At 37.7% G+C, this 27,376-nt stretch overlaps 1 protein-coding gene across 6 annotated transcripts in view; it reads right to left on the minus strand.

Annotated features, from left to right (window-relative positions):
* Positions 1–27,376, minus strand: part of DIAPH2 (diaphanous related formin 2) — a 960,594-nt gene that overhangs the window by 412,317 nt on the left and 520,901 nt on the right. The window contains exon 24 of one of the 6 annotated variants that reach the window (XM_036440047.2): positions 12,508–12,647. The exons of the other annotated variants lie outside the window; for them this stretch is intronic. Within the exon in view, the coding sequence (XP_036295940.1) occupies positions 12,640–12,647 (8 nt within the window). The 3' untranslated portion in view covers positions 12,508–12,639. Of the gene's footprint in view, positions 1–12,507; positions 12,648–27,376 lie in introns of those variants that run through there. 6 annotated transcript variants of the gene reach the window in all.

Raw genomic sequence — 27,376 nt, forward strand, 5'->3', positions numbered from 1 at the left:
TACCTGGGATGTGCCCGCAACCAATGTACATGCCCTTGACCGGAATCGAACCTGGGACCCTTCAGTCCGCAGACAGACCCTCTACCACTGAGCCAAACCGATTTCGGCGTATTTTGCATTTTTGCTTAGATACCGATTTATTAAAGTGCACAGAAAAATAAGACTAAGAGCTACAAACCAAAATATTAACAGTGGTTATGTTTGGATCATAAAAATAATAATTTTATTCTTTTTAAGACTTTCCTAAATTCTTTATTTTAAGAACTTTTATTTTTATTTTAGTTTTTTTTTTGTTTGTTTGTTATTATGTGTGTATGTTTTAATTTTTCGAGAGGAAGGTGGGAGGAAAGGAATCGCAACTAGCCTCATGAACTCAAAGACTTCCAGATTCATATATCCAGGCAGACCTCTCCCAATGAGTCCAGACTCATATTTCCATCTGCCTTCTTGGCATCCCTATTTAGAAAATGTGTGGGCATGAGAACAGTAACATACCCGAAGGAAGTCCTTATACCTGAACCAAAACTTGTTCTATCTGCTTCTTCTTCATCTCTCTAAATGATATTCTCTTTCTAGTTACTCAAGAAAAATGCCCCCACCCCCCAAAAAATGAGAAGTTACTTATTTGATTCAATTTTTCTTGCAAACTATGTCTAATCAATTCCCAAATTTTTAGTCCCCAAATATATCAAGAATTTGATTTTTTTTTCCCAGCACAGCCACCATCTGATGCAAGCCACCTTCATTTCTGCCTGGATTACTGAACAAGCCTCCTAATTGTTCTGTGTTCCTCCCTTGCTGCCTATGGATTATTTTCAAAACAGCAGCTAGAGTGGTGTTTTTAAAGAACTAAGTTATCAGAATATGTTATTTCTCTGCTCAAAACTCTCCAGTGCCTTCCCATCTCCAAGTAAAAGCTCAGGTCTTTCCAGTGGCCTAAAGAGGCACCTACCAGCTCTGGGCTTCTGTTATCAACCTGATCTCATCTCTGAGTACCCTTACACTTGTTCTTTCCGTTGTAGCTGCTTTGTCTTCTTACTTTTCCTCAAATTCCCCCAAGCACTTAACTGCCTAGGAACTTTGCACTTTGCTGTTCCGGGCTAAAGAACCTCACTGCTGACCATGTTCACACTTGTCTACCTTTATGATTCTCCAGAATGTTTACAACCATCTTTATACAAAATCATTACTTACTCATTTGCTCATTGCCCCTTTCCCCACTTCTAGAATGTAAACATTAGGAATCTCAGATTTTTAAATATTTTCTTTCACTACCATATCCACAGTATCTGGAACAAAATCTGACAGTAGCAGGAAACTAATAAACATCTATATTAATAAAAGAGTAATATGCAAATTAACCATCACTCCTCTCAAGCCATGCCCACCAGCCACCCCACCAGTCTATCAGAGTGAGCATGCAAATTAACCCCAACCAAGATGGCTGCAGCCACAGAGAGCAGTTGAGAGGCTTGGGTTTCCCTGGCAACGGAAGCCAAGCTTTCCACATACCCTGGCTGGCTAGGACTCCACTCAAGGATACAAGTTTCAATTATAGAAGACAAATCCCAAGAAAAATGGCAGCAGCCATGGAGCTGGAGAGAGCAGGCTAGGGTTGCTCATGGCAATGAAGGCAGCCAAGCTTTCTACCTGCCACGGCTGGCCTAGGCCTCCACTCTAAGCTACAAAGTTTCAATGATAGAAGATATATAAAACCAAACAGTAATGGCTAATGGCCACAGAGTGAGCAGGGGGCTTGGCTCTGCTCCAGGCTACAAAGTTTCAATTGTAGAAGATAAATAAACCTCAGATACCAGGGCCTCCACTCGGGTTACCAGGGGGCATGGCCAGCCTGCAAACTACTACAGGCCTCGTCCAGGCTGCCCCATGCCCCAAGAGAACCCCCACCCTGATCTGGGATACCCTTCAGGGCAAACCAGCTGGCCCCCACCCATTCACCAGGCCTCTATTCTATCTAATAAAAGAGTAATATGCAGATTGACCATCACTCCAACACACAAGATGGCTGCCCCCATGTGGTCAAAGATTCTGCCCCCATGTGGACACAAGATGGCCACCACAAGATGGCCAGCAGAAGAGGGCAGTTGGGAGCCACCAGGCCTGCAGAGGAGGGAAGTTAGGGGTGACCAGGCCAGCAGAGGAGGGAAGTTGGGGGCAAACAGGCTGGCACAGGAGCAGTTAGGCATCAATCAGGCTGGGAGGGGAGTTGTTAGGGGGGGAATCAGCCTGGCAGGCAGAAGTGGTTAGGGGCAATCAGGAAGGCAGGTACACAAGCAGTTGGGAGCCAACAGTCCTGGATTGTGAGAGGGATGTCCGACTGCCCGTTTAAACCCAACCCCACGGGTCTAAAAAGGCAGTTTAATATCCCTTGAGGGATCCCAGATTGGAGAGGGTGCAGGCTGGGCTGAGGGACACCCCCCCAACCCTGTGCACAAATTTTGTGCACTGGGCCTCTAGTTGTTTAAATGAATGAATATAAATAATAAATTTAGCAGAATATCTTTATGACCCCAGGTAGAAAGAGTTTTTATTATTATCATCATCATCATTATTATTATTATTGATTTTTTAAAATAGAGAAACATCTATGTAAAAGAGATACATCAGTCTATTGCCTCCCTCCCAACCAGGGATTGATATGTGCCCTGACCCAGAATAGAACCTGTGACTTTCCAGTTCATGGAATGATTCTCCAAAAAATTGAGCCACACTGGCCAGGGCAGAAAGAGTTGTTTAAACAAAATACAAAGAGTCTAAGCCATAAAGAAAATGATTGAGAAAAAATGATTATATTAACATTTTTTAAACTCTGTTAATTAAAAAGTGGAATATTAAAAAATAAAAACAGAAGCCTCAACTATGACCAGTTATTTGCATCACATATTACTGACAGTGAATTAGTATCTCCAATATTTAAAGAATTCATTAGCAGACTTAAGAAAAAGATAACCCAAAAGAAAATTGGAAGACAAGAATTTTTTCAATAGCCAATAAAAATCTTTAGCCTTATTAGCAATCACAGAAATGCAATCTGAAAACACAACAAGACACCATTTTCACCCACTAGGTTGAAAAAATTAAAAAGTTTGACAATATTAAAAGCTATCGAGGGAATAGTTATATCTTGTATAAATTGGTACAACTGCTTTGGAAAAAAATATTTAGACTTACATAGTAAGTGTGAAGGCACACACATCAATGACCTGATCATTCTAATCCTAGATTCACAGTGGAGCAGTAGTTCTCAATGTGTGGTTTAGAGACACTAGGGTTCTCTGAGGGCCCTTCAGTAGGTCCTTGATGCTAACAGTATCCTATATAATAAAAGCCTAATATGCTAAGTGTCTGGTTGACCATTCAACCAATCAAACCATAATATGCTGATTATATGCTAAGGTCACTCAACCTCTCACCATGATGTTCACTGACCACCAGTGGGCAGATGCTCTGACCAGATTTGTTTGCTGCTGGGGTCCAGCTGATCAGGACAGAGCAAGACAGGCTGGACATGCCCTGGAGCCCTCCCACTGTACCTCCCTGACTGGCCAACCTCCTACGTCCCTCCCCTGGTGGCCCACCCTGATTGGCCTGATAAGGACTGTGTAAATAGAGGCTGGACATGCCCTGGAGTCCTCCCTTGGTCCCTTCCCAGTCCCAATTGTGCACCAGTGAGGTCCCTTGGCCTGGCCTGTGCCCTCTTGTAATCTGGAGCCCCTCAGGGAATGTCAGAGAGTAGGTTTCTGCCAGAACTTGCAAGTAAACTGTGGTGAGTTCATCCAATGGAAAGCTAATGGCAGGAGAACTAAAATTCAGGTTCATACACGAACATTGGTAAAGGTAACAATATTAAATTAAAAAAAAACTATTTGCAGAACAACGTATATTTTATGATTCCCTTTATGTTATAGGTTCAAAACTGAGCAAAAGTAGATAATATGTTATTTAGGGTTATATCATGGTAAAACTATAAAGAAAAACAGGGATGATACACACACAGCTCAGGACAAAGAATAGCTCTGGAGTGGGAGGGGAAGGACAGGGTCTAGGAAAACACAAGGGCACTGATGAGAGTTTCAACTCCTTAGTTCAGTAAGTTAATATATTTTAAAATAATTATTCTTTGAAATTTACATGTTATATGTATGTGACATATTTTATAATTTTTTTAATGTGTTTACTAACATTTAAAAAAAATCTGAAAGCTATTGCTTGCCTAGTTTTTTTCTAGTCTTTTTGGGAAGGAGTTGAGTCACATACTATTCAATAGCCTATGTAGCAAAATGTGTTTATGTTTTAATTAGTGGTCCAGTGCACAAAATTGGTAACATGGAGTGGGGTTCCCTCAGACCAGTCTGCACCCTCTCCAATTGAGGATTCCTTGGGCGATGTCCAACTGTTAGTTTAGGCCCGATCCCTGTAAACTGCAAGTTGGACATCCTTCTCACACTCCAGGACAGCTGCTCACCTGCCTACCTGATTGCCCCTAACTGCCTCTGCCTGCCTGATCTTGCCCCCCAACTGTCCTCCCCTGCCAGCCTGGTTGCCCACAAGCCCTCCCTTACAGGCCTGATCTCATCCCTAACTGCCCTCCTTTGCTGGCCAATTTGGTTCTGATTGGTCTGTTTCTATGCCAGTCAGCATCAAAAGCTCTACCTTCTAGGCAGTCATTGGCTCCTCATAATTCACCCAGATTTGGTTCTGATTGGTTAGTTACTATGCTTCAGTGTCAAAATCTCCACATCCTAGGCATCCATTGGCTCCTCACACTTCATCCAGATTTGGTTCCAATTGGTCAGTTTCTACGCCAGTCAGCATCTCTGGGCCTATCAATGGGTCCTGATCAGAAAGGTGGGGCTAATCAGCAGCCCTGGTGGAGGCCTGGAGAGAAATGGAGGCATGGCTACTGGCCAAACTGGGAGAGAAAGAGAGAATCAAGTACTTATCAAAAGAGGCAACAGAGAGAGAGGGAGAGGGGAAAGGAGAGGGAGAGGGAGAGGGAGAGAGACATCAATGTGAGAGAGACACAGGTACTGGTTGCTTCTGGGGCCAGGGATTTAACCTGCAAACCAGGTATGTGCTCTTGGGGAGAAAACTAACTGGTGACCCTTATGGTGAACAGGTTGATGATCTAACCACTGATCAACACAACCAAGGCCTGTATAAGTTAAATTTACATATGTTATATGTCAATAATATCTCAATAAGCTGAGGAATCACGTAATGCACCGCTTTTTTTATTAAAGAAATATAATTGGTAAATTGGCATTGTCACTCCTGACAGTATTCTACCAAACAAAATGATAGCATAAGCTAATGTGAAAGGCTACTAATACTATTCAAGTTATTCTGTATAAAAATTATTTTTAAATTTATTTTATTGATTTTTTACAGAGAGGAAGAAAAAGGGATAGAGAGTTAGAAACATCAATGAGAGAGAATCATTGATCAGCTGCCTCTTGAACACCCCCTACTGGGGACGTGCCCACAACCAAGGTACATGCCCTTGACCAGAATCGAACCTGAGACCTTTCAGTCCACAGGCCGATGCTCTATTCCCTGAGCCAAACTGGTTTCGGCTATTCTGTATAAAATTTAAGAAAAAAGGCCAGTCTCAAAACTGACTGGCAAATTTCCAGAGGCTAGAAGCCAAAAGGGCATTCAAAGCCAAACCTCTGATAAGGAGCATAAGTTTATGCCAATAAAAACATGGAACTAAATGGAGGCATAAAGACTAGGATTTTAATATCTGCATAAGGAAAATAATTTATGTCACAAGCTTCTTGTGCATGAAGAACTGGAAATGAGCTTCTTGAGTAAGGCTAGGACCCTGGAAAGGTGGCCCCACCTAGAAATATGGTCTAAAATAACTTCAGCCACCTGCTGAGGCATGTGACAGGGAGACAAGCTAACCCTGTCAAGCTGTGGGTATAAAAGTGAGATGGTATGCCCTATCAATCTGTGAGGAAAAATTGTTCTGAAAGACTAAAATAAAACTTGTAAAATTCAGCAGAGACAGAAAAACGCAAACCAATCCATATGGCACCTTATAACCCAGAGCATCTGGAATTTCTAAAAACAAAAAGAACAAAACAAAACAAAACAAAAAAACAAAAACAAAAAACAAAAATCCTACTGAAGTTAAGCTCCCAAGTAAAGAAATTATAAATCCTATGAACAAACAAACAAACTTCTATGAGATAGCAAAATAACAAATGGTAAAATTCATAACTCAGGAGCGAAAGATATCAGAATAACCAGAAAGAGGTTTTAAAATAAATATGCTCAAATGATCCAAGAAAAGGGAATCAAAAGGGGTAAAATAATGGATTAGAAAATAGAAACAAGCCTAGCAAAAATGGGAGGTATAGATATTATAATTATGAAACCACTATAATAAAAATTAATTGCTACGGTTCTAAGCTCATTCTATACATTCACTCATTTAACACCAAAACCTATAAGATAGATGCTATTCTTATCTCCATGTTGCAAATGATGAAACTGTGGCACAAAGTAGGTAAGAAATTAGCCCAACATCAACCAGCTAGTGAGTGGCAGAGAAAGAACTTAAAGCTAAGACTTCTGCCTTTGAAGTCTTTACTTATAACTACCACACTATACTGCTTCTTAACAAATGACTTGAAAAGTTTACTAAATATAGCTGAAGAGAGAATTAGTGAGTTGGAAGATAAATCCAAGGTCATATATAATATTGATGTAATAGTAAGAAGAAAACTAAGAAGAGTTTAAAAGAGGATATTAAAAAGATATAAGAGATGGATATTATGAAAGAATAGTAAGCTTGGAGGACAGAATAAGAAGTTTGCAAATATATCAGGTAAGAATTGCAGATTAAGAGACCAAAATGTTAAAAAATTGAAGAAGACTCATCAAGACTGAAAAATACAACATAATGCTAAAGATTTAGTTGCTTCTTAACTAAAACAGAAGTAACAACACAGGAGTTTTTATTATAATGATCAATTTAGAGAAAGATTGAAATAAAATGTACTTCCAATTAGTACTCCTGCTTTAAAGATATTTTGGTGCCAGGGTGGAATATTTTCCTAGAATAGCACCTTTACTAAACCATTCTCCTGCTCATGGTTGCACATTGTCCACCTAGTCTTAATGCAAGAATGTAAACTCAATTTAACTTTTAAATTACCACATAGCATAGTTCTATCTCATAAATGGACCTAAATAACTAGACTCAGTCACGTGCCAATCAAGCCAATTGTGTCACTGCCATCTGCAGATAATCTGTTCTGTCTGCCTATGCATTTAACAGCACTGTTTTTCTTGCCTTTACTTCTCTCTGCTGCCGAATACCTACATCCATAGAGTAGTTTAACTTACCTCCTCTGTCAATTCTAACCCATCTTGTGGCTATCTTGTGGCTATAGGCGCTGCTATCTTTGAAGGCGGGGCAGTCAATTAACATATTTCCTCCTTATTGGCTGTGGGCACTGCCATCTTTGAGGGAGGGCATTCAATTAGCATATTCTCTCTTTATTAGATAGGATTAAAACATGATAAATTATGTTAAAGATGGGAGATTTAGTCAAAATAAAACAATGATGGCATCTGTGTGCGTTATAAGAATGAACCCTCTTCTTTGTCCACTTCCACAATAATGTGCTAAGTACACATGACAATGAAGGGTAGTAGAATATGCAGCCCAGATTATGCCATTTTGATATAAAGACTATTTTGAGCTGAAGGCAATTAAAAGGGAAACACAAGAAAAATTCCCCTCCAACTCTCTATAAATTAGGGCAGAATGAGTCTCAACTGGAGACAACTCTAAACTCCTATCAGCAGCAAAGACTATACAACAAATATTACTAACTAGCTCTTATCATCCATTAATTTTCTTCATACATATTTTTACCTTTCCACAATTTGCTGCCTCTAGAAGCTCAAAGACCATTTTCTTTGTCTTGTCACTTCTACAAAACTTATTGTTCTTTTGTTAAGATGCTGTCTAAGCCCAATTTCTAACCCCTTTGAGTTACTCATAACTTAGAACTCTCATATATATGCATGCACTAATAAACTTGTGTCTTTTTCTCTTGTTAGTCTCTCTTTTCAGTATAATTTATAAGTCCTCAGCCAGAGAACCTAGAAAGACAAACAGAAAAAACAAAGTTTTTCCTTCAGTATAACCATGATTTTCAACCTTTTTCATCTTATGGTACACATAAACTAATCATTAAAATTCTGGGGCACACCAAAAACAGATTTTTTGCCAATCTGTCAAAAAACAGGTATAACATTGATTCATTCACACTGGACAAATATTGTGTTGGCAGTTGTCATTTTTGCATTTAACAATCTGAGGGAAAAAGGTCAGTGCTCCTAACTAAACAGTCAGGTATTGCATGTTCTCAAAATTCTTGTGGCACACCAGTTGAAAAATTACTGCTATAACAGGTACATTTAATAAAAAGTGCTTGGCAGGGAGACTTTGAAATGCCAAATGTTATTAACTAATTTTTAAACTATCTCTCTTACTTGAAAAAAAGAAATCCAATAGAATAATATTTAAAGAAAACATGAACAATTACTAAAAAATGTATACTTGTATATTTTAAGCATGATAGTTGCAATATTAAATATAACTTACTAATGATAGCAATCCTATCTAATAAAAAAGTAATATGCAAATTGACCATCACTCCAAAACACAAGATGGCTGCCCCCATGTGGTCAAAAATGGCTGCCCCATGTGGACACAAGATGGCCACCACAAGGTGGCCAGCAGGGGAGGGCAGTTGGGAGGGACCAGGTCTGCAAGGGAGGGCAGTTCTGAGTGATCAGGCCAGCAGGAGAGGGCAGTTGGGGGCAATCAAGCCTGTAGGGGAGGGCTGTTAGGGGTGGCCAGGTTGGCAGAGGAGGGAAGTTGGGGGTGACCATGCTGGCAGGGGAGTAGTTAGGCATCAATCAGGCTGGCAGGGGAATGGTTAGAGAGTGATCAGCCTGGCAGGCAGAAGCAGTTAGGGCAATCAGGAAGGCAGGCAGGTGAGCAGTTGGGAGTTAGCAGTCCTGGATTGTGAGAGGGATGTCAGACATCCCCTTGAGGGGTCCCAGATTGGAGAGGGTGCAGACTGGGCTGAGGGACACACCCTGCCTTAGGAATGAATTTTGTGCACTTGGCCTCCGGTCTATATATATAAAAGCCTAAGCAACCTAATGAATGAACAACCAGTCGACCAGTCACTATGATGCACACTGACTATCAGAGGGCGGGCACTCAATGCAGGAGCTGACACCTCATGGTCAGTGTGCTCCTATAGCCAACTTCCTGCAGCCAGCCAACCTCCCACGGTCCCTCCCCCCAGCCAGCCAGCAATTGATGGCGCTGATTTGAACCTCCTGCAGCCTCTCCCCCCTGCTAGCTGGCCCCGATTACCTCAATCTAAACCTCCCATGGCCAACCCCCCACAGCCCCTCCCCCTGGCCAACCTCCAGTAGCCCTGATCATCTCCGATCATCAGCCAGGCTGAGGGACCCCACCAACCCCACTGTCCGTAACCTTTAACAATTATACCCAACTCACTTTCTTATGCCTATAATTTCTATTTTCCTATGCTATCTTGTCCTTCTATTATACTAAATGTAAGCAGCTGATTTATGGAGGGGGGTGGCTCAGATAAGATTTCTGTGGATGACCTGTTGCTCTTCCATACTTCCTGCAGTACTGGATAAATGCTCATACATAATTCAACCCTGTCTCTGCTTAATTGGCTCAAATAGTGACATGTATCCCAGACCCCTTGGTTGTCTCCTTTCAAAATCACATATTCTTGTACTACAGGCCACAAACTTCCTGCCTCTGCTGTATATTGTTTTCCTTTTGTTATTCCACCTAAAGAAACTCAATTTTCACTAATGCCAGTGCTATTTTTGTTACAATTCTGTTAAATGTGTGCTGCTTTCTCTCACTGAATACAAAGGTATCTTAGGCATGAATTCTGCTGGTTACTTTAATAGATCTGTTTTTATTGGCATAAGTCTGCATAAGGTTTATTTATCAGTTCCATGGAGAGTAGGTAACCTTTCTGGTAAAAGGATTTAGCTTAAAAGATTCATCATCTGGAGAAAATTTTATGTGCGCCTCTTGCTGTTTCTCTGACCTCTCACTGATTTGCAGTGTTTGCACAACAAGCTCTAATCATGAGCTGCAAACGAATCAGAAAGAGAAGAAAAGATGAATCCAGGTGGAGGAAAATGCTCCAAATGGGCTGGTGAGGGGGAAAAAACAAAAACAAGAAAAGCTGAGTAGCACAGGCAGCTGGTCTGTCTGTATTTGCTTAGTAAAGAAGGGTGTGTACTGGAGGGAGTAAGAGAGGGAGGTTAAAGGACAGAAAAAGAGAGACCTACACAACAATCAGAAGTGAGGCCGGAACCGGTTTGGCTCAATGGATAGAGTGTCGGCTTGGGGACTGAAGGGTCCCGGGTTCGATTGCGGTCAAGGGCATGTACCTTGGTTGCGGGCACATCTCCAATAGGGGGTGTGCAAGAGGCAGCTGATCGATGACTCTCTCGTCGATGTTTCTAACTCACTATCTCTCTCCCTTCCTCTCTGTACAAAATCAATAAAATATATTTAAAAAAATCAGAAGTGAGGCTGAGCTAATTTAGGCACATCCTGATGGTGACCCAAATCCGAGAGGAAACATTTACATAACCTATAAATTCATATAACTTGACCCTCAAAACCTTGGCCAAGATGACATCATCTTTAAAGCCCACAAAGAAGGAAACGTACCTATTTACTGAGGGTCTCCTGTCTACCAGGCACATTGCAGTGCAGTCAGTTCTGCCATGACCTAGCTCATGTGTATTTTTACAGCCTCATCCTATCACTGTTATCTGAGCCACACTTACCTTTCAGATTCTAGAACATGCTAAACTCTCTCTGTGTTGGGCCCACTGTCCAGGTTAGTGCCCCTAAGGGTGACATCCCCATAACTCTTCATATTAAATAACATCCCATTCCTATGGTGAATGCCACGCCCCTCAAAAACAAACAAACAAACAAACAAAAACACAACTTAGAGAGAAATGTTATTTGTAATAAGTTGCTCCCTTCTCAACTCCTCAAGCAATATAGGTATCTGTGTATGCATAACACAAAAGTTTGGAAGGATATGTACCAACATGTAACCAGTGGTTTTGCCTGGTTTGAGGGAATAAGGGTAATTTAGATTATTTATTATTTTATGTCTTTAAGTTTTCTACATTTACTCAACCTTCTATAATATTTTAGCTTTCATAACCAGGAAATTTTATAGTCAGAAAAATGAAAAAAAATTTAAAGACATACATTTAAAGCCCGTGGGGCTATGGATATATATAAAATCTCAAACTGTTAGTTTAACCTTTCAATCCCCATGGCACTCACTAATTTTTGGATGGAATTAACCAGTTTTTCAGCTATAATGTTGATATATTATGGAGTGATTTTGGGAGCAATTACTCAATTGGTAACAGGAAATGTTTTGGCTCATGGCTCCAAGACAAACTCAGAGTTTCTTGGCTACAAGGACTAATTAGATTGAAAAAAATTTCTTTAACTCTGTTAATCAGTTATATTGACAGAACTAACATTTGTCAGGCAGTTTCTATAATTAAGGAACCATAATATATGATTCCAATAAAATATTTCATAGCATAAAAAGTAGTATATGCTAATTTGAATATTTACTACATATTTAATCATGCTCATATCCATCACTATCACCATAAGTTGAAAATGCATATGCCAACCTTTAGCCCAGAGTGACTTCTGACGCTGAGTTATGAACCCCAACTGAAATAGTGGGGTCATAATGGAAATGCTGACAACCTTAACTATAGCAGCATGAACAACACTGACTATAATAAAATTCTTGTTCAGATATAACTCACATAAAAAATAAAAGCCAAGGGCTGTGAACAACAGCTCAGTACACTTAAGCCATTTTTCAACATATTCAAAATCCATATAATTCTGTATTCCTTTCATAGGAACACCTGATGGCTTTTCAGACTTGTGTTTTGTTTCTAAAAAATCGGTATATCGTAATATCTCAGATGATTCTCTGTGAAACTTTTCCCCCCTTTATCTTCAGCTAGTGGAGCTCTAATGAAACTTTCATGAAATAAATGTTATTTTTGTCTGGCCTTACTTTGCATTTGCAGTATCCCTGGGAATGGACTTGTTCAGTGAATTCAGAGAAATAATAAAGGGCCCAGAAAATTCTGATTAGCAAAGCCTATTAAAGTGACTGCACAAAAAATGTCAGTATTAAACTAAAGATGATAATATTGTTCCACAACAGTGAAATTAGCACACACACACCCCACCATCAAAGGAGTGATTTCTTTTTTCTTTCATGCAAATACAAAAAAATGCAAAGGAAACCAAGCACATGAGACAAAAAGCTCTAGCAAGAACAACAGAGACAGTCACTATTTTTTAATTAAGGTGTTACAGTCCTTGAGCACTCACAGCCGCTAGCACAATTCACACTTGGATAGCTGGCAGTAACCACTGCCAAAGAGACAATGCTGAAAAGCGACTCTTTTCTGCAGATGATCCCTCAAGTCCACTTGGCACAAACTTGGCCTTCAAGAACCTGGAGAATGATGTAAAACTGATTTATCTTATATTAACTATTTCTAGCTGAATTTGGAAATTACGTATGAGAGATGGAGTCTTTGTTTCTTCCAATCTGAGATATTGGCTTATAATTTAAACATTATAACATTTCATCATGAATATGGTCATAAACATCATCTTCCAAGTATTTCATTAATTGCAATAATTGACCATTGTTTTAAGACTACAGAAGATCAGAGCCAGGCATAAAATGAAGATGATTAACTGATTATGTTTGTTAGAGAAGCAAGAGAAAAAAAGGTTTTTATAGATAACATTTCTTTTCATATGAAATAAATTGTTAATGTGATTTACTTTGTAGATGACTGTGTTTGAGAGATACGATTCTGCTGTGATTAATAGCCATAGAAAATTAAATTATATTTTGCAAAATATTTGAACATCACAAGCCTTTAACATCATATTAAGGCTCAGCACATATTTTTATGTGTTAACTACTTGAAATGACAGAAAATCTTAGATAAATAACTAGTTTTGAATAAATAAATGCCGATAGGACACAAAATACAAATATGCTAAATGTTTGACCCTGCTATACACTTGTCTTGAAATTTGATCAGGCACAATAAACATTTCTTTATATTTCCTTCCAAACTTAATTGATGATATTGAATCTGAGATTCCAACTTTTTCTAGAAGTTTGCAGTGTTAAACTTTGCAGTATGACACTGCTAATGGTAGAAGACAAATTTTTTCAGGAAATCATGTATTTTCAAAAATAGGTCCAGGTAATTACATACATTGTTTCCATGCAGTATCTGCATACATACATTCCTTCTGTTTTTGCAGCCTTTAATTCATTGTGGTCTCTTCATTCACCACCCACATCACATCCTGAATCCAATAAATATTTACATTCTTAATTTTTTCAAAATTTCTCCTTTTCCTTTCCAGTCTCACTGCTTTGGCTTCTCAGCTACTAAAAAGAGATCCAGGTCATGAAAGATTTGATATTATTATAAAATAACATATGAGTACATTATGAAAGGGTTCAATTTGTGTTTGTGGATTTTTTTAAAATAACTTTTAAGGATAAGAAATATATTTCTGTTTCAAGTCTATTTATTTACTATGACAATGTGGAACATTCTTTTACCTACATTGGCACTTTTGTTAAACAGTCATAAAGACACAAACATTTAAATGATAGTAATCACTTTCCATCTAATCCTCTCCAGGAGAGGACAATATAAACCACATAATACTTCTGGTGGTGGACCAACTGTAATTCAAGATTAAGTTGGTTATCAACATCCAGATGGAGTCTATTAGGCACATACCGTATTTTCTGGCATATAAGACGACCCCCTAATTTTACATTTAAAATATAGGTTTAGGCCTATATTCGCTGTATAAGACTACCCCCCACTTCCGAGGCAACACCAGTTCTTTTTTTAATTACATTTTTAATGAATGACATTTTTCGAACATACCGTAATATATCGTACATTGATATGATAAATGGAAGGTCTCTTCACAAAATTTGTTTAGCGGCATATCGAGACGTTTTTCAAGATATACTCGGCTTATAAGACGACTCCCGATTTTCGGTTGACTTTTTTTCCTTTCAAAAGTCCTCTTATACACAGGAAAATACGGTACTTAAATCTCACTTTTCTAGGTTTATTTTGGTGAACAATATTTATCAAAGAAAGCAAATAGCTGGGCATGCATTTGACTCACTGTTTTCCAGAAGAACACTTGTCTAACTTCATTGTTAATAATGCAAGTGTCAAAAATGTGCTGCTCTCTGCCACATGGCAATGGTGTCAGGCTTTATGCCAATCATTACCACAAAACCCTTGCTTACAATCTACAGTACATGATCTGTGCCTAAGTTGAAACTGCATCCATTTCCAGAAATTACCTGTTTTAATTCCCATCAGAGTATTTATTAGAGGCCCGGTGCATGAATTTGTGCATGGGTGGGGTCCGGCCAGCCTGGCCAGTGGGAGGAGACATGAGTGGTTGGCCAGCCAGCCTGCTAGTCAAACTCCTGGTCAAGGAGACAATTTAGCCTTTTAGTGTTTATGATATACACTGGGTGGCTAGATTATTATGTGTTCAGATATCTTAATAATCTGGCCACTCAGCGTGTGTGTGTGTGTGTGTGTGTGTGTGTGTGTGTGTGTCTGTGTGTGTGTATACTAAAGGCCCAGGGCACAAAATTTGTACTCGGGGTAGGGGTTCCCCTCAGCCCAGCCTGCACCCTCTCCAATCTGGGACCCCTCAGGTGATATCCAACTGCCAGGCCTAAACTGGCAGTCAGATATCCCTCTTACAATCCTTGACTGTTGGCTCCTAATTACTCACCTGCCTGCTTGATTGCCCCTAACTGCCCCCCCCCCCCACTGGCCTGGTCATCCCTTACTGCCACCCCTGCCAACCTGTTCACCGCCAACTTCACCTCCCCCCACCCCGCTGGCCTGGTTGCCCCTGACCCCCTGCCAGCCTGTTCACCCCTCACCCCCCGCCCCTGCTGGCCTGGTCACCCCATTCAGCCTGCTGTTCAGTCATTTTGTCATCCCTCACTAACCCCCCTGCTGGCCTTGACGCCCCACACAGCCTGCTTGTTCAGATGTTTGGCCATCCCTCACTAACCTCTCCTGATGGCCTGGTCACCTCACTCAGCCTGCTTGTTCGGTCATTTCGTCATCCCTCACTAACCCCCCTGCTGGCCTGGTTATAGGCAGCCATCTTGTGAGGGTATGACAGTCAATTTGCATGTTACCTCTTTATTATATAGGGTATGTATGTATATATTTATGTATATGTATGTGATTTTTTGTATTTATGTTTATTATTTTCCCTAATATAAAGGCTCCTTCATAGATAATATAAATGATATACTAGTACTATATGCAGAACAGAACATCTGGTAAATTGGTTTAATAGAGCATATCTAGTTATCATTATTCTTTATAGTTCTAACCAAGTTCAATTTTCTTCTTCTCCATGCTGGAGAGCTTTTTATGCTCTCTCAGATGGATGTTATTCTAATTCACTGAAAAATAGCCTAGTGGTTACCTGGGTCCCTATCCCTAGGATTTTAAGTATTTCAGCCTCTTCCATTCCCTATATACTTTCACTTTCTAGGTGCTCTTACCCACTCACATATATTTAAATATTATCCATGTGCTGATTACTTTCAAATGTCTACCTGTAGCCCCCAAATTTCCTCTGAATTTCCAGACTCTCATATCCATTTCCTTGTTTGACACCCCCATTTTTTTACATATAATAAACATGTAAAACTTATGTACTGAACTCCTGATATTCCCAAATCCTAAACCTGCTCCTTCTATGGCATGCCCTACTTCAATTGATGACTAATCCATCTTTTTTTTTCAGTTGCTCTGATTACAACCGTTAGAATATTTGTTGAAAAAGTCAAATTGTCATACTTCTTATCCTATTTCTCAGCAAATGCAGCCAGCTTTATCTTTCAGAAATAGTAAATCTACTTCTCATAACCTCCACTCATATCACTCTAATTTACCCTAACATCTTTCCTCACTTGATCAACTTCAATAATCTCCTGATCTTCCTCTACTCTTGCCCTACTGCAATCCATATCTCCACATGGCAGATTAAATGATTCTTTTAAATATAAATCAGATCTCATTACTCCCATAATCTCAACTTGTTCATGGTTTCCCATCAAACTCTGAATAAGTCAATGACCATTCCATACCCTTCATACATGCTCTTGTGCCTGGCTACACCTCCATCGTCTCTCCCTCATTCACTTTGGTCTAGACCACTGCTTCCCTCAAATACATTATGCAGATAGAAGACTCAGGGTTTTCTGCATTCACTGTTTTCATTGCTTGAAATGTCCTTTACTGAGATATAAACATGGCTTGTTACTTCAGTTTAATTAAGTTTAAAAAAAAATAATACGTTTTTATTGATTTCAGAGAGGAAGGGAAATGGGGAGAGAGATAGAAACATCAATGGTGAATCATTGATTGGCTAACTTCTGCAGGTCCCACACTGGGGATCTAGTCCAAAACCCGGACATGTGCCCTGACCAGGAATCGAATCGTGACCTCCTGGTTCATAGGTCAACACTCAACCACTGAGCCATGTCGGCCAGGCATTTAAGTTTTTGACCAAATATCTCCATAAAGAGGCCCCCATAACCACTATATGTAATACAGCACCCTCCATCATCCTCTATTTTCTTATCTTGATTTATTTTTCTTTATAACACTTAAAACTGAATCCTCATATGAAAATGAGAACTTTGTTTTAGTTACTACTATAGTTCAAGTGTAAAGAATGGTGTGAGACATATGATAAGTCCTCAATAATTATTTGTTCAGGAAGTGAGTAAATAAATAAATGAACTGCATGATGAGTCATGTCTTAAATTCAATTATATTTATAAATATGAATACACAGCGGACCTTCATTAAAAGATTCCATGTTTGTGAATTTGTCTACTTGCTGAATTTCCCCTGTAACTCTGATAAAATGTCACAGCAATTCTTTGGTCATTCACAGACACACACATGTACATGGTAATGAAAAATGTGAGTTGCTACAGGCAAATGCTGCCAGCCGAGGTCAAACAAAGTGACACTCTGACTTCTTGTTTTAGCTCACATAAACAGCTAGCCTTTTGTGATCTATTTAGTGCCATGTTTTTTCTGAGTGATATTGTTTTTTTAAAATGACCCCCAAATATAATAATGAAGTGCTGTCTAGCATTCCTATGAGTAAGAAGATTGTGATATGCCTCCCAGAGAGATGTGTGTTAAATAGACTTCATTCAGGAATGATTCATACTGCTGCTGGCTGTGAGTTCAATGTTAATGAATCAACCATGTATATTAAACAAGGTAACTTTAAACAGAAACAGACATAAAACAAGGTTATGTTTTGACTGGCTGATGAAAATGTGGAGACCATAAATACATAGGAACATAAACCTATACTTCAACAAGGAACAATGATTCAGTATTTGCTAGTTCAGTGTTCATAGTGACTTTATAGAACATAAGCACTGCAAATGACAAGAATCAACTGTATATACTACACAGAAAAAAATAAAAACATAAAAGGATATTACTGACAACAAATATTAGTGTTAAGTATATTATAATTCATGTTATTACTTCCTTTAATTCCTATTTCAAATATTTCTAATTATTCTATGTTATGTCACGATGAAATTCTTGTGTATAAAACTTAGTGCCCATTTCTGATAATCTTTTTGAGACAAATTAAAGGTTTGCAATTAATTTGAGGTTCTTGATACATTTTGCTTTCCAAAAAATTGTAGTCATCATGAACTTGGACCATTAACACCTAAGTGTCTCCCATGTACCACCTGAACCAGCACTAAGTATATGAAATAGTTTCTTTTTAACCTCTGCCAATTCAATAGCTGAAAAGTTGTATCTTATTATTTTACTAGAGACTTGATGCACGAAATTCATGCATGGGACTCAGCCCTTGCAGCTGCAGTTGATTGCCTTGGTCCTTGCAGCCCCAGCTTCATCTGGAAAGTCGCCCTGGAGGACATCTGGAAGGTCGTTCAGTTGTCCACTCTAATAAGCATATTATGCTTTTATTATTATAGCTATGCATTTCTTCATTACTGATGAGGTTGGATATTTTTGGTATGCTTTTCTTCTGAGAATGTTTTGTCCATGTGCCATTTGCCCATTTAAAAGTTAAGAATCATTTCTAGTAAGTTTCTAAGTAAGCTGGGATATAAACTGAGGCATTCATAGAAATGTTTGAAACAACTCATTTTCCTTTGAATAACACTTAGGGTGGTTTCTAAGAGTAAAAGATATATGAATAACTGCACAAATTAGTTTAAAGCATACCCATACTTCCATGGAATAGGTTACTGGAGAAAAGTGACATATTATTTAAAAAGGGATACAAATTTACAACTCAGGGATTGCAAGTCCTTATCTTATTAGAGTTAAATAAACATTTTTTTTTTTCAGTTGATGACCATATACCCTTCCAGAAGGGTGGGAAATGGAGATATTTATTCTTTGGTCATCATCACAGGGTGTGTTACTATTTTCTGTGGACATGTAGAAGTAAACATCAATTGAGTAAAACCCTTAATTCTAACAGTACTATTTTCATATATTTAGTGGTTTACTGTAGCTTAGGGTAAACCAGTAAGTGTTTGTATTTATATGATGTCACTGGGTGTTTCTAATTATAATAACAAAAGTCCCCATTAAAATACAGAATTTACTAAGGTTTATATTGCTTTCCATGTTTTTCTTAAATTTATTAATATGATTTTCATATTTTATAGCTTTTTTAACTCTGCTTTTAATATTACTATCTACAGTGAAAAACAAAGGGCATAGAGAAATAGTCAAAAGCTTAACTATTGTAAACTCTGTAATCTTGAGCACTTTACTGTTTCTGAGACTCAGTCCCCTGTTCCATAAAACCATGTTTCAAATAGTGCCTGGCAATTACTAAGCACTTTATAAATGGTAATGGTTATGATTATCACTACTAGGTATTAGGAAAAATGCATAATTAAGTGAATAAGCAATATCTAGCATAAACATTAGCCTTCGGTTTTCTGCTACAAATGAAAGCCAAGTCCATTTCTTCAACATGCTCATAAAAAATGCTTTATTATGATTTTCATTAATTATTATAATATTTAAAAATTATGCCTTTTTATTTTCCCCAATCATTGGCTATTAATTACATTATATATTCTATTATAAACTATATGCTTTTCCCCCATTTTTTATACATACTAAGGACAAAGATAACCTAGCAAAATAAGAAACTGGAACTTTTATGATCAGCTCTTGAATGCCTAATAGTGATTCCTCCATCAAAGCTTACAGATGTCACTCAAAATCAGATGAGCCTCTGTGATCATGTTTTTAGAGTCTTACTTCTAGAAGACCAAAAGATGGAAAAAGTAAAAGAACATGTAAAGAAAACAAAATTAATAACACCATGCATTCTTTCAGAGAACTTTGTGGTTTAACAAGTAAACTTTGACATTCATTTTAAAAATGAGACTGAACAAACAAAAACAACCTGGCCAAAATCATCTGGAATTAATATCATGTTAGCTTGAATAATAAATCATTATTTATTACATGATTTGTAGAAAATGAGAAATGGTATTGTAGAAAATGAGACACAGGGACTGAGAAGTTAAATGGCCAAACTATGATCCAACAAGCAGGTAGTAACAAAGTTGAAACTATAATGTGTATGTTATGATTCTCATCTTTGGACATATTATTTCCAGCATGTGTTTCTTTCAGATAGGACTATACCAGAAGCCTTTGCCAAAGAGCTATTAGATTCTAATAGGACTTAGTGTCTTTTCACCTTATTGTTTTAATAAATATACTAATAAAAATACCAGTTTCAGTATGACTGTTAATACATGAAAATACCATTAAGCAGTTTGAATCATATGAATTGACATAAGTTAAAATTATGCTTGCTATTTACTATTTTACCTCATTGCCTTACAGGATCCAAATTCTGGAAAGAGACCCCAGTAAAATTCAGGCAGTGTAACCCACTATGACTTGGACCTAGTGTTCAAGCCACATTAGAAATGTGTAAAAAGTGGAAAGTGGAAACGATGGCTTGGGATACCTTTCTTGCAAACTCCTGAAAACTCTAACCCTGTATCCTAGCCCTTGCTGATCCTTACTGATGACTCCAGCAAAAGGACTGGTAGTGGTAAAAACTGCAGCAAGGGTTACCAAGTTGATTGCCAGATTCCACCCATTATTCTCTAGGATACAAGGGAATCTCCCCTCAGAGCATGAGCCACCTCTTATGACTGCTGTCAGAACAGACAGCTGATTCTTTCTTCATTTCTGTTGTTCTTCCCTTTCCCCTCTCCACTTTGACATTTCCACTCAACATCAGTTCATTAACCTCTTGCATCAAATATGTCCCTGAGTTTTACTTCAGGAGTCAATCAAATTATAACGACTTCAGGAGACAATCAACTTATAGCATTTGATCTATGAATATTCACTTTTCAACTAATGAGCTTGAATTCACAATGTGATAAAACTGAACAATATTTCCACATATCCTATTTTCTGACATTGAAGCAAAGCCACAGTGATAACAATGACAGCGGTGACAGACTCGTGGTGAAAATTTTAATTCCAAATGTGCTCAGAACATGTCGGGATCCAATGCTATACAAGACAGCACAAGACTATGGAAAGATCACCCTGAATTTTTTCATGGTATACAATGAGCTTGGAGTTTGTTTGTTTGTTTGTTTGTTTTTAAATACTAGAGTGCCCCCATCTAATCTTACTATAAAAGACACAGACAAAATCCTTAAGTGACATACAACTTGCTGGAAAAAAAAAATCATTATTTACAATAACATCAGATCAACTCTAACAGTGAATATTTATACAATGAATGTGATCATCATAACTAAGCACAATAATGAAGACTTTCTCAATTAAAATGCAGCACCTTTCTCAGTATTCTTAAAACATTGCATATTTAAAAAATTTAATGACTGGCTTTTAAAAATGCTTTCTTTAACCATACACACATTCTGCACATAGGTGACCAACAAACTAAACACACCCATAAAACCAGGATCCACATCAAGAACAGAGCATGCCAGGAAGCCCATGAGCCCTCACATAATCTTTCCAGTCACCAACCCACCCCATGAGTAGCCATTAGAATGACTTCTAACACCGTAGATTAGATTTAAGTAATGCTTTTTTGAAGCATTATGAGACCTGATTTTTGACTAGTTGCTTAATGTTCAATATGTTGGAATTAAATACCTTCAAATTATGTTAATTCATTTACGTACCCACTGTGGGGTTAAATAAAGACAGTGCCAAGAATGAGGCTGATGTTCATTAAGCAGTCACTGAGTTAAATTTACTCTCCATGTCCTGTGTTAGACTTTGCCCCAACAAAGGAGACAAATCACATTATACATCATTTCAGAAAACATCATGGTGGGATGCAGCTATAACATGGAAACCCATAATGCAAGCAAGTGAAGGAACAAGTACCAAACTAAAATATTCAAATAAGTACCGGGGAAGATGAAGAAAGTGAGAAACCATGTAAAGCCCAAACAGTTGAGAAGTCATTATGGAGGGATGAGATTTAAGCTGGGACTTAAAAATATATACTTAAGGACATATATCTTTGTAAATAAGAAAGGATGCTCAACTTCACTAGCTTAAGGAACATTCAAATTAAACTACAATGAGATACTACCTCACACCTGTAAGAATGGCTAACATAAAAAAGACAATAAATAAGTGTTTGAGAGATTGTGGCAAAAAAAGGAACCCTAATAATGCTGGTGGGAATGTAGTACAGACACTATAGAAAACACTATGGAGGTTCCTAAAATTTTTTAGAATAGAACTACAATATGACCCAGCAATCCCTCCTTTAGGTATCTACCCCCCAAATTTTAAAACATTTATTCATAATCATATACATACTACTACATTCACTGCAGCATTATTCATGGAAAACACATGCAAACAATCCTTAAATGGATGATTGAATAAAGAAGATGTGGTACTTACTAGTATATATAAAGTAATACTATTCAGCCATAAGAATAGATGAAACACTGCCATTTATACAGCAGGGATATATCCTGAGAATATCATGCTAAGCAAAATAATCCAGGCAGAAGAAAACCAAGAACCATATTGTTTCATACATATGTGGGATTTAAAACAGAAAGCAACAAACAAACAAAAACCACACAAACAAACAAAAACCCTCATATACACAGACAACAGTATGGTGGATATGAAGTGGAAGTGGGTGGTGGCAGATAGAAGAGTGTAAAGGTGGTCAAATATATGGTGATGGAAGGAGTCTTGACTTTGGGTAATTAACACACAAAGCAATATACAGATGCAGTATTGTAGAACTGTAACTTGAAACGTATCATCTTATAAGCCAATGTCACTTCAATAAATGCAATTTTAAAGATACTTAGGGCTCAAAAGGGCTGAGGATAGGGAGTGAGACATTTCAGTTTGGAAAAGTACAGAAGCCTAGGCTGAGACAGGCAAGGTAATGGTGTGAGACAGATGAGCTGCACATATAAATGCCTAGCAGAAAAAATCCTGGGATGCAAAAGCTAAGGTATCTTGACAAATGCCTATAGAAGTCTATAAAAATATTGACTCAATTATATCTTAATAAAACTTTAATTTTTTTTTCATTATAAAGAGAAAATGGATTAACTCTAGAGTGAAGGAGACTGGCAAATTTCACCTTAATCCAGTAAGCAAAGTTAATATCACCAGCAAGAGAACAAACTGAAATCATGTGTCATCAGATAGGATATAATGAGAATAACACAACACAACTTCTGTGATATTTCCAGACAGAGAGAAACTAAAGGGATATGAAAACTAAACATAAACCTTGACATTGGATTCAATAATTTTCGACATTTTGGGGACAATTTGTAAATCAAAATGGTAGTAATCAGATAGCAGTAACATATCAGTGCTATTTTCCTAATTTGGATGGTTATACTGTGGTTGTATAGGAAATTATCTTTGTAAGAAAAACACACTAAAGTATGCAGGGGTAATGGACTATCACATCAGCAACTAATTTTTAAATGGCTCAGAGGGGGGAAAAAGTTCTTTATACTGTAAAAAAATTGTTTATTTATGTTAAAACATTTTATTTAAATCCAAATGGCCATGGTCTCTGCTTTCTTTCACTGCTAACTGAAGATATTAGTGTTTTCAACAGTTTCCTCTAGAAATGAAAATGAATTATAGTGTTCTTATACATGAATTGAAAACACTGGTTGGTAATAACTGGATTACTAATCAGCAAGAAAACATGTATTTCTTTCCTAAGTCCTTTTGAATTTTCAGGTTGAAAAGACATTTTCTATACATGTTCTAGACTCTTACTCTTTTTACTATTTTTAAACAATGCACTTTATTAAAAAAATTAGGGTTGATTAGATGTATGACTTTGATTCCCTAACACTTAATATTCCTTTAAAATGTATAAGATATTTATGGTGTTGATATAATAAATATTGTTTGGTGAATAAATTACATTCTAAATTGTTTTAAACAGTATGTATGAAAAAGTCCAAAGGAAACTAAAATATTTAATTTTTATTAAAATGATATAATGATGTATATTCAGTTTAACTCAGATGGTTAACATATTTTAAGAAGATTTTTACTTTATTTTTAGAAAGAGAGAAACATTGATGTAAGAGAGAAACATCAATGAGCTGACTCCTGCATGCTCCCTACTAGGATTGACCCTGCAATCCAGTCATCTCACCTACAATCAAACCTATCACCTTTCAGTACATGGGACGACACCCAACCAATTGAGGCATACAGGCCAGGGCAGATTACTAAGATTTAAGTAAGGTCAAGTCTACTGATATTTTGTCACATTGATATATTATTATGTGCTTCCAAAAAGTTCAACTAAAACTCTAAGTTTAAATATGCTAGGAAATCCTACAGTTTAATACTTTCTCACATATTGGGTCCTGTGAATCACTGTACATTAAATGCTCTAGAAAATGTAGGATTTTATTAGATAACTCAAATATTTTTCAATAAAACTAACAGTGTGAAAGTAGTTATTTTAGGAATTATAACAAGTTTCAGCTGTTCGGCAGATATTACATTGAGACAGTTGGCTGTCATTCAAATGACACTTTTAATCCTTACTGTTCATCATAAACCTTTATGGTTTGGTGGCCTCCATAAGTTTAGGTATCTCCACATTACAGGCAGTCCTCGGGTTATGTAGGACTCAACGTATGTCACTGTTTTGTGGTTACATTGCCATCTCCATTTATTTAAAATAAATCCGTCATTTCGACATATGTACATATATGCTTTATTATTTTTTTACTACTAGTAAAGGTAAGGAATTGTTATCTTTCTTTTAATTTTTTTTTTTTACTGTTTCACTTCCTTACTGCTCTGTATGTGCTCCATGTGAGTGACATAGGTGCTTATATAGGTAGGTTCTGACTTATGGCAAAAATCTTGCCTTAGGAATGGGTTTCTGATGTAACCTGAGGACCTACTGTACCTTGATTGTTTCCATTTTTAATTTTCTCCTTGAAATAAGTAAAACATGGACCAGGAAATACAGGGAAGTTCTGGTGTCCTCTTTATTCTAACTTATCTTGTTTTTCCTGTTGGATTTGCAGCAAACAGTAATTTTCAGGTTGCTATTCTCTATTTGTGAACTTCTCACAATGTCTTATTTTCAAATATGCCTGCTGTACTAAAAGAATATGCAATGATTCAACTTAATAAACATTTATTGAGCATTTACTTCTCCCTGACATGCTGCACTAGCACTGAGAGTATAGGGACACATGGGGCATATTCCTGGTCATTGAGGAACTCAATCTATGAGGTACATAGAGAAGCAAACAGTGAAATAAAAATGCAAGTATATTATGTGCTATGCTACAAATAAAGCTAACATGCTGCTGAGACAGAAAGGAGAGGATAATTTTGTCAAAATGGGGAGAGAGACTGTGGACCACTACATTGAGGAAGTAGCATTAACATTTCAGTAAGCCTTTCACTGGTCAGCATTTACTTTCTATGTTTTTCAATATGTGAGCATAAATTATTTGTTATATATTCTAGACAACAAAGGAAGCAATCATAGAGGTAAAATATCCTATATAATAAAAGAGAAACATGTAAATTAACTGTACCTCTGCTATGCTCACCAGCCAATCAGTAATGGGTATGCAAATTAACCGGACAAAGATGGTGGGTTGATTTGCTTACACAGGTGCCAGGTGGAGAGCAGAGTGGGAGAGCTGGTGGAGAGTGCAGTGGCTTGGGGAACTTGGCTCCCCAAGCCACCAGAGGGAGCGTAGAGAGGGAGAGCTGGCGGTTTGAAGGACTTGGCAGAGTAGGAGGCCTTGGGATGAAGACAGAGCAGAAAGGGAAAAGCCAGAGCATTGGGAGCACCAGGAATTCTGGGAGTAGTAATTCTGGTGGCAGCCCCAGGACCTGAAGCAGAAGCCTAGAGTGCGGGGAGCACCAGGAATGCTGGGAATCATAGTTCTGGTGGCAGATGGATCTCCTAGACCACATGTGTCAAACACAAGGCCCGCGGGCCAAATCCGTCCCGCCAGGCCTTGCAATGTGGCCCGCACCGCGCTGTCATCACTGCACTCCGCTGCGTTTCCATCACAATGACAGTTTATGACTGTTCAGTAAACCATTCGGCCCGCGATTTAGGCTGGATTTTAGATTTTGGCCCCTTCTCTGATTGAGTTCGACACCCCTATCCTAGACACTAGAGCAAAGTGAGCCTGGAGCAAGTTACTGTTGCGGTGGGGGGTGGAGGGAAAGCAAAGGTGAGAGACATAAGTAAAATCAGAGTGTCTAGGAAAATTAAAGGGAAAGTATCCTAAAACTTCCAGGAAATCTCCACCAATGAAACAAAGGGGGGAAAAGCCTCTATTATTCTGTGAGCAAAAAAACAAATTAGGTTGGGGTCTCAGACAATTGGCTCATATGATTGCAAAGACAGAAACTCCCTGATTGGAGGGGTTGCTGGGTGGGCTGAAGTACCCAACCCCTGTGCACAAATCTTTGTGCACTGGGACCCTAGTATTTAATAAAATAACTCTAGACAAGGTCTGCAAACTTTCATTGACTCCACCCAGTTGTGTGATTCCTTCATCATTCTGAGCCTTAGTTTCTTCAACTGTAAAATGATGAACTTGGACTAAAATCCATCGTGGTCCCTTTTTGCAGGACTACATGACTTCTAGTGTCCGCAAGCTCTGGAGTTTCAGAAAAAGTTGTTTTGTTTTGTTTTTACTCGCCCAACACTTTTACCCTGCTATTATATTACTTTTTTCTTTTTCTTTATTTCATAGATTTTCCCCTACAATATTTCCTATAATCTGAACTTTTATCATTATTAATCATATGAATAAGTCAGAGTGAATAAACAGGTAATCAGAGTTTCTTATTATGACATGAAAAGATGTCAGATATCAAAAGATATAGTTGGTCATTAAATTGTATAATGGATTGATTTGATTCAAAAGAAATTAACACTGTTCATAAGAAACTTAATCAGCTCTTATTTTGTAGGATGGCACTAATTTAACTGAAGTGAAACCCATTTTGGATTTATGCAAAACCTTGGGATTAATAGTGCCTTCAAATATATTAATATAATTTTCCCCTGTTGAGCAGAATAGTTTTAATTAAACTTTACTAACCCCTTTGGTTTAATCCCTAGAGCTAACCTATAAAACACTAGAGGTTTTAAATCAAACCATAAAAATGTTCAAAGCTGAAAGTTAAAGTGATAGCCATAAGGGGGTGGGAGGACATTAAAGGATTTACAAAATATGTCTAGTAAACTAGCAATTCTTTATGAAATATATATCTATCACATACAATTATATACACTGATGCATACATAATATATATTAAAAAGTAATCATTGGGGAAAAGGTAATTGTGGTTTATGAAAAATATTTTCAATATTTAAAGGTATCAGGGTCTCTATAGCAACCAGGTTTTGTCCCCTCTAAGACTCATTGGTATGTCAAACATGAATGAGAGGACCTGCAGATTTATCCTTTAACTAGAATAAAATGATCAGAGCAAGATTATTTTATTAATTACA

The sequence above is a fragment of the Pipistrellus kuhlii genome, unplaced genomic scaffold (assembly GCF_014108245.1).
Source record: "Pipistrellus kuhlii isolate mPipKuh1 unplaced genomic scaffold, mPipKuh1.p scaffold_m20_p_16, whole genome shotgun sequence".
NCBI lineage: Eukaryota > Metazoa > Chordata > Mammalia > Chiroptera > Vespertilionidae > Pipistrellus > Pipistrellus kuhlii.